The 9106-nt window shown below is 35.7% G+C and overlaps 2 protein-coding genes across 3 annotated transcripts; both read left to right on the forward strand.

Moving 5' to 3' along the window:
- The first annotated feature begins 1422 nt into the window (after positions 1-1422).
- On the forward strand, positions 1423-7475 carry LOC120359298. Of its 2 annotated transcripts, none has more exons than XM_039456304.1 (2): positions 1423-3482; positions 7176-7475. In XM_039456304.1, the coding sequence occupies exons 1-2, from the start codon at positions 1949-1951 to the stop codon at positions 7184-7186; spliced, it is 1545 nt and encodes a 514-aa protein (XP_039312238.1). In that variant the 5' UTR covers positions 1423-1948; the 3' UTR covers positions 7187-7475. The 2 variants fall into 2 exon arrangements, with proteins under 2 accessions (XP_039312238.1, XP_039312239.1); XM_039456305.1 differs by having other exon boundaries at positions 1423-3327.
- LOC120359221 (geranylgeranyl pyrophosphate synthase-like) lies at positions 7274-8802 on the forward strand. Its single transcript, XM_039456028.1, has 6 exons — positions 7274-7314; positions 7574-7715; positions 7959-8067; positions 8159-8286; positions 8367-8472; positions 8600-8802. Exons 1-6 carry the CDS (start codon positions 7274-7276, stop codon positions 8800-8802), a joined length of 729 nt encoding a protein of 242 aa, XP_039311962.1.
- The last annotated feature ends 304 nt before the right edge of the window (positions 8803-9106 follow it).

Genomic DNA, 9106 nt, shown 5'->3' on the forward strand with positions numbered 1-9106 from the left:
AACTACTACTTTGCCTTTTGCTTCGGCTATTTTCTTATTTATTAAATAATTTAACACGTATATGTGGTCTATCGTTCCTACCCCTCTCCTAAACCCCGTTTGACTCGGTGGTAATATCCCTTTATTTTCCACTTCTTCCCTCAATCTCTCCGCCAAAACCGCCGCGTACACTTTATACGCCGTTTGCGTATGCGTAACCCTCCTATAGTCTTCTGCCTTTTCCCCCTCGCCCTTTTTCACTATCGGTACCACTATCCCTTCTCTCCAATCTTCCGGCCTCTCCCTTCCACACTCTATTACATATCTCCCACAGCCATTCCTTTTATATAATACCTTAGTATATAATTATGTATAACTATATATAATTATGTATGATAAAATTTTTATTTAATTGTACGTGAAAGAACATGAGTGATTGCAGAAATTGCCTATTGCATTATTAGTTTTTTTAAATAAACGGAATAAAAGAATTAAAGAACGGTTTTGGCTATATTTATAAAAAAAATAAATATTACTAATAGATTAGTTAGAAATTATAAACTTGACAAAAAAAATTGCACAAAAAAGTTTTGGTAAAGAAATATATTTTATACATACAACACTTTTACGGTCTGCTTATTTTCTCTCTTTCTATTTAATCTTATTCTTTTCTTTCGTATTTACTTTTAAACATATACAAATACAATTCTAGAAAAGGTTAATTAACCTTATTATTGAGAGCAGAGCTTTGAACGAGCGATGCGCTCCCGCCATTAGAGATGGCAGCTGCGATGGCATGTGTGCCGAGCGCCTTTCGTGCGTATCTCTCGATACGCTTGAACGTGAGCAACCGTCTTGTGTGCATTCCTTCTGAGATCGCGTCTTGAGCGGAGATCAAATAATTCTTGTGTTCATTAAATAAAGAGCTTTTCATACCAAAAGGTGTGTGTACTGTTCATTCGGCGTATTGCATCCTACTCCCGGCGAAGATATTACTTCAGGTTATGGGCCCAGTGCACGTGTCCATTGCGCAAGAGGAAAGATACACGTGGATATCTCAACCGGAGGTTTTGTGAGACGCCGGTGAAGGGCAGTGAGAGATTAGAGCGATTAGAAGATTAGAGGGTAAGTAAATGACATTTCTCGATGCTGACGAGCAAAACGAGAAAAATTTCAGCTAATAAGAACGTTCGATATATACCGCTAGAAGAGGATAGAAGAAGGTTCTACCTTTGAGAGATAGAGATAGAGTATAACATAGAAGTAGAGTTTTCCGGCTAATAAGAACGTTCGAGAAACACTGTTAGAAGTTAGAAGGAGACAAACTTCTTCGTCTTTTTGATGGAAGTAGAGAAAGATGAAATTGAAAGAGAGTGTGTACAATAGAGAGATGCCGCTTGAGAACGAGCAGGCGAAGTGTGTGTGCAAGTCCGAGCGTGTACGGCGAGAGCCTTTTGTTTTTTTTTTACGCGCGAATCTTGTTGCTGGGCGCGCACAATCATATAACCGATTTCGACTAACAATACGACACCGGTGTTAGATGAATAGATGACTAGAGAACGATATATGTGTAAACATGATATGCGTATGTATAGAGTTCTGCATGAATATGCGAGAGCTTTATTTTATTGTTTTTGAAATCGGTGTGTATCGGGTCGGTGATCGAGCAGACTTGCTGTGCGGTGTAGCTTGATTACTGTTCAGGGAGGCCGTGTAAATTGGTAAGGGCCCCGTGCGTGTGCGTGATCAACCCGAGTTCCCATAGATCTTTTCAGCAGTGCTGGGGATCGCAACGGACAGTGGTGTGCGCGCGCGGCACATGGTTTTCCCGCTTTGAGATTATTGTGAATTGCAGTGCGTTCTATATGATCTTACAAGCATACAATCTTTTTTGTAATTTAGAGACTAGATAATAGTATTGTAAATTAATATACTAATGATATATCAACAGCTAAATCCCGATTAGAGAATGGACGACAAGGTAGAAAATATCTCGTTAGAGGATGAGATTCCGGAAGCGCTGGTCAACTACGACAGCGATAGCCGCATGACTACCGTGAACGAGAACGACAGCGCAGACGGCGAGAAGAGGGAGAAAGAGAAAAAGACGGAAAGTACAGGAGCGATTCCGAAAAAGAAGCTGCCTGTCGTCACCGAGAACATCGAGGTGACTAAAGCGTGGGTGGAAAACCTTCCGATGCTGCCGATCGGAAGTAGAATGATATACGAGAAGCAGGAGAAATTAGTCACCAAAATGGAAAATTCCATGAAGCTGATGGACAAAATCATGTCGAAAGCCACCGATATGATGGAAAACATGGTGGAAGTTACCCGACTCAATCTAGAGAGAGAAAGGGTAAAACTTAGAAGCTTAGAGGTAAACAATAAAAATGTGCATGGTTCAATGAATAACAGCATAACAACGGTTAGAGAATCAGAAGTAGAATCTAAAAAGAAAAAGTTAGATGAAATAAAAGTCTGTTCCGCCGAAAAAGATAAAAGTTTAGAGACATTTAAAAACACGATAGAGCTAGAATTAAATAAACAAAGACTGCATATTAAAAGAGAATACAAGCTGACGCAAAAGTACAATTTTGATCTTTGGATGGATTATTTAAAATCTGAATTAACGAATAACGATTTATTAGATGTAATAGATTTGAGTGTTACAAGTCCTGAAAATCTTTCCGAATCAAAAATCATTAAAAGAATAGCTTTAGTCAGAGATATTATTATAAATCATTTGGATGAAAGCTATCATAAGAGAATTTTATATGAAAAAGAGCCGATAGAGATATTAAAGAAATTAAGAGGATATAAAAAGAGCGAAATAAATGTAACTCATACATCTGTAAGAGCTAAGCTTTATCAAATTAAAATGAGAAAAGATGAAAAAGTAAGTGATTTTTGCGAACGTTTTGATTCGATAATTAGAGAATATGAGTCATGCGAGGATGCAGTGCCTCTCGCAGAACAAGAAATCAGATCCGCATTATATCAGGCCGTGTCAATCAATGTACCGGAACTGAGAAATGTGGATTTGATTAGAAGACAATCAAGTCTTAAAGAAATGAATGTAGACGAAATAAAATCTTTTATGATGCAGTTAGAGGCAGAAAAGAAAAACGAGAAAGTAGAGAAGATAGACAAACCAGAGATCAGAGCACAGAGAGCAACCATAGAGGAAACAAAATGCTTCAGATGCAACAAGCTGGGCCACATGGCAAAGGATTGCCCGCTAGCAGAACATGGGGCATGGTTCTGCTATTATTGCCAGGAAGTACGAGGTCATAAAGGGGATAGCTGCCCCAATTCCGGAAAAGAGGCGAACAGATTTAGAGGAAAAAGGTATGCAGATAAAGTTGTTAATAAAAATATAAAGAAAAAGGGTAAATTTGAACCTAGAGGCACTAAAAGAGTTAACGACAAAGGGAAGATAACTAAGCTGCAAAACTTCAAGAAAACTTCAACGAAGACAGCAACAGAAGATAAATCAAAAGAAGGTAAAAATAGGTGTGGTTAGATTAATAAAAGATAGAAATAGTGCAAAAGAGTTGGTTAATTTTATTGCAGACTCGGGCGCAACAGATCATATTGTGAATAAAAGTATGATTTTGTCAAATTTTGAAAAATGTAATGATAGAGTTATTAAATGCGCGAATAAAAATGAGCTTGCAGACATTTCAATAGATGGTAAAGGAGATCTTCTATTAATATCGAATACCAAAGAAAATAAAGTCATTAAATTAACAAATGTTATGGCAACGAAAGAAGTATCTGAAAATCTATTGTCTTTAAGAAAACTGGCTGATGCAGGGTTCAGTATTTATTTAGATGATAAATTGCTTAAAGTTTACAATAAATTAACAAATAAAACAGTTTTCGAAGGAAAATATGAGAAGCCAAATTGGATTATTCAATTCGAAGTCAAAAACAAATATATAGAGGACAAAGATAATGTTGAGTGTGCTGTGTATAAATGTAGAGCAGCAATTGTTCCACATTGTGAGTTTCCTGAACAATCGCGAGCAAACATTCAAAATAATGAGATATCAATTTCGGAGGGAGAATTAGATGAGAGAAATAATGTTGACTCTGCGATTGGGAGGGAGAATGAAGGAGAGCTCACAAATGTGAACAACAGCAATACTGAATCTGAGCAAGCCATTAAGTTAGAGGACATACAAACAATAGAAAATATAGAAGAAATGTTTGAAAGCTCTGTAACCGAAGAAGTAAAGAAATTAGAGAAAATAAATGAGGCAATGTTATGGCATGTTAGACTAGGTCACGCATCGCTAAACTATTTAAAACAATTACAAAAGGTAGAAAAGAGATTAGAGAATGTCAAGTTTGATAATTCCATATTAGAGTGTGAAGTCTGTATAATGGCAAAGATGACAAAACTGCCGTTTAAAGAGAATAGAAGTAGAGCTCAGAGACCATTACAGGAAATACATACGGACATCATGGGACCAATGAAACCTACATCCTATCCAGGACAAAAGAGATTTATAATAACTTTTATAGACGACTATTCCAGATTGGCGAAAGCTTACTCTTTGAAGACGAAAGATGAATCAGGAGAAGCTCTAGAGAAATATCTAATATCCGCCAGAAATCTATTAGGAAAAGAAGAAAAACTGTGTTACGTGAAGTCAGATCAAGGCAAGGAATTCACGGGAGGTACATTTAGAGAAGTGCTGAAAAGAGAAAAGATAGAAGCTATATTTGCACCACCGTACACTCCGGAACACAATGGAGTTGCAGAGAGATTTAACAGAACATTATAAGAGAAAGTAAGAACATATATGTTCGACTCGGGATTACCAAAGAGTATGTGGGAGTTGGCGGTTGACGCTGCTGTGCATGCGTACAACAGATCTCCACACAAAACTATAGAGTATGAAATCCCGTTGAAGAAGTTTTCACCGGAAACGAATTGTCACTTTGAGCAAGTGAAGAGATTCGGATGTATTGGATATGCAAGAGTACCAAAGTCCACGTCGAAATTCGACAAGAGAGCTATTAGAGGTGTGTTGGTGGGCTACACTGACACTGGATATGTACTTTGGCATCCAAGCTCAAGAAAATTCATAGAGTCCCGACATATTCGGTTTAATGAAAAGGTGACATACAAAAATGTATATCAAAACAGTCAAACGGAAAAAGAAAAAGATTCTGATTGGATGAAAGAATTTGTAGAAGATGAAGAAGAGGGAAAACAAAAATTAGAGATTCCTGAGAAAAGGAAAAGAGGAAGACCAAGAAAACAAATAACTCAGTTAGAGGAACAGAAACAGAAGGTCGAACAAAATAAGAGCGAAACTCCAATAACTAGAAGTAAGAGCAAAAGAAAATTAGAGGATAAGGAAGACACTAATGTGCGGAAACTAATAGAAGATATTAGTTTCACTAAGCATATTACTGTAAAGAATACTGGACAGAATATAGAAATTGAAGATGAGATGAGTCGATGTCTTTTGGCATCCTTACATAGAGAACCCCCGACATATGAAGAGGCGATGATGAGCAGCGAAAGAGAAAATTGGAAAAATGCTGTAATAGAAGAACTTGAATCTATGCAAATCAATCAAGTATGGAGGCTTGTTGATAGACCAAGAGAGACGATGGACGGTAAACGAGCCAATATTATAGATTCAAGATGGGTATTTAAGAGAAAACTAGAAGCAGATGGATAAACCAGATATAAAGCGAGACTGGTGATAAGAGGATGTAAAGACAAGAATGTGTATGACTTGAAAGAGACATATGCACCGGTTTCAAGATTGTCTTTGGTCAGATCCATATTGGCAATAATAAACAAGCATAATCTATATACCCTCCAACTAGATGTGAAAACTGCATTCCTGAATGGAACTATAGAAGAAGAAATATATATGGAAATTCCAGACGGATTAGAAGTGAATAAAAACACCGAGAAGACGAAGGTGTGTAAATTGAATAGAGCCTTGTACGGATTAAAGATAAGTCCGAAAAGATGGAATAAGAGGTTTTCAGAGGAAGCCAAGAAACTTGGATTAGAGAATGATCTACACGATCCATGCCTGTTCACATGGAGGAAAGAAGGCATAATGGTGATCATATTACTTTATGTAGATGACATGCTAGTTGCAAGCAACGACCAGAAGAAATTAGAGGAAATTACAGAAAAATTGAGTGAAACCTTTGAGACGAAGAATCTTGGAGAACCCAAGACTTTTCTGGGAATAACAATAGAGCGAAACAAAGAAGAAAGATATAGCATTCATCAGACGCAATATACTGAGAGAGTACTTGAAAAGTTTCATATGAATGAATGCAAGCCTCAGAGTACTCCTATGGTCACTAGAAGGCTGAGCAACAAAAAGAGTAAATTAGAAGAAAAGAATTCTGAAAAAGAAGTTACAAGAGTACCCTATAGAGAAGCGATAGGAAGTTTAATGTATCTGGCTAATGCTACACGACCTGACATAGCTTTTGCAGTAAATTATTTGGCGAGAAAACAGTTAGAGCCTACAGAAGAAGACTGGCAAGATGTGAAAAGAGTCTTCAGGTATCTTAGAGGAACTGCAAATCGAGGATTAACATTTAGAGGTAAAACAGACGAGTTAGAGTCATTAACAGACGCCAGTTTCAGAGATTGCGTTGACTCTACATCCACTAGAGGATATATAATCAGACTATATGGAGATGTAATAGCATGGAAAAGTTACAAACAGAATTATGTTACACTTTCTACTTGTCAAGCAGAATACCTAGCAATGAGTGAGGCCTGTCAAGAAGTAATTTCGTTAGACAAGTCACTCAGATATGTTGTTGGAAGAACATTCTTGCCTGCAACAATCTGGTGCGACAATAGAGCAGCAGGAAACTGCACTAAGCAGGATGGAAGTCATAAACTTAAAACGTTTGATGACAACTTAGAGGAAATAAAGAGAAATTTAATAGAGAGAGAAGAAACTGGAAACAGAAAACATATGGCCAACACTCATGGAGATTTTGTCAAACAGTGTGTAGATCAAGGAAAGGTGAAAGTCGAATGGGTCGAGACCAAAGAGAATTTGGCAGACATCATGACAAAACCTTTGCCCTTAGAAGCATTAGCGTATCTAAGAGATAAGATAATGAGTATAGAGTCTGAACAAAATTAGAGATCTATACTTATTTATAAACTGATTTTTGTTATGTTTCAGATAGAGACTAGAGGCAGAGAAGTGCCGCGGATCGCTCGCACAAAGGGAGGGAGTATTGAGAGCAGAGCTTTGAACGAGCGATGCGCTCCCGCCTAGAGATGGCAGCTGCGATGGCATGTGTGCCGAGCGCCTCTCGTGCGTATCTCTCGATACGCTTGAACGTGAGCAACCGTCTTGTGTGCATTCCTTCTGAGATCGCGTCTTGAGCGGAGATCAAGTGATTCTTGTGTTCATTAAATAAAGAGCTTTCATACCAAAAGGTGTGTGTACTGTTCATTCGACGTATTGCATCCTACTCCCGGCGAAGATATTACTTCACTTATAATTGAAACGATTAATTGAAAAGATTTATTTGAACATATCTTTATAAAATAATAAAACTTTTTTGTTTCCTTTAGATTAGACGATATTCAAGATAAGGCCACTTACCGAGGAGATTTTCCCGTAGCCAATTCCATTTATGGAATTGGTAATACTATAAACGCTGCCAATTACGCACAAATGAATGCGTTAGAAAAAATGGGCACCATCCATCCTGAAGTAAATAATTGCACCTTATACTTGTAAAAAAGAGGTAAAGGATTTTCAAATCTATAAAAGTAATACACCCTGAAAGTAATCGTATAGTTATTGTACTTAATCGATAAAAGGATGACTTAATGATCTATTTAAACACATTTATAAAAGCTTATATATTAAAATCGGACGTATAATGTATTATCTATAAATAAATAAAACGTAAACTAAGTTATCTAGTTTTTAATAATTTAACATGCAATTAAGATAACAATAGAAGGATTGCAAGAATTTTATAGAGGTCAAGGATTGGACATGTATTGGAAAGAAAATTATATTTGTCCAACCGAAGAGGAATATAAAATGGTGGCAAGCAGTAAATATTCATTTTTTTTTACATATTACTACACTATCCGAAGATAATGCTTTTCTTCTCTATAAAATTCAAACATTAATTAATTTTGTAGAATGTGGTTGGTTTCCAAGGTTGGCATATAAGTTAATGAAATTATTTTCTTTGTACGAAGATTTATCACCGTTAATATATATCGCATTATATTATCAGATATATGACAATTATTGCAATTTGTGTCAGGTAAGCAATATTTGTTTAATTTAATTAAATGAATTTAATTAAATGAATTTGTACTGTGACTAAATTTATTGTTATTATAGGAAACTGATGATGATCACAATTATTTTTCGGATTTATCTGAAGGAAAATTTAGCTTTCCTGTAATTCACGAAATTACAAGAAATCCCAAGGATAAACAAATATTAAGTATCCTTTATTAAACATTATATTTAATATCAAATAATGTAATTAATATATAAGAAATTAATTAATAATAAATGTGTATAATTTCTATAATTTTTATAAATATAACTCCTTAATGTAATGTATAAAGATATTTTAAAACAACGGACAACCGACAGAAAGATGAAACGGTACGGCGTAAATTTACTAGAAAATTTAGGTTCTCTCAAAGTCACGAATGATGTACTTGAGAAATTAAAGAAGGAAATAGAAATAGAAATTAAACGTTTAGGGGAACATTCACGTTTCCTAAGTTACTTACCTTTGAAGAATTGGAAAAGTACTATACCATAAAATAAGAAAGCACTTACATTATTTTTTGGTATTAAGATAATGCATTCATCTATTAGTTTTTCTGGTCTTATCAGCATTCCGACTATATATATATATATATATATATATATATATATATATATATATATCTTACTAGATGAAATGAATTTAGATACCTTGTAAAAAAACACTCTACAGATGTTCGATCAAAACACGTGGTGTGGTATCCAGGCTTTACGTTTACAATAAACAGATTTATTCACGCCATTAGGGCAACATTACATTTTTTGCATGCTTTTATCTTAGATTTGATATTAAGAGCCCG

This window comes from Solenopsis invicta, chromosome 12 (assembly GCF_016802725.1).
Source record: "Solenopsis invicta isolate M01_SB chromosome 12, UNIL_Sinv_3.0, whole genome shotgun sequence".
Classification (NCBI taxonomy): domain Eukaryota; kingdom Metazoa; phylum Arthropoda; class Insecta; order Hymenoptera; family Formicidae; genus Solenopsis; species Solenopsis invicta.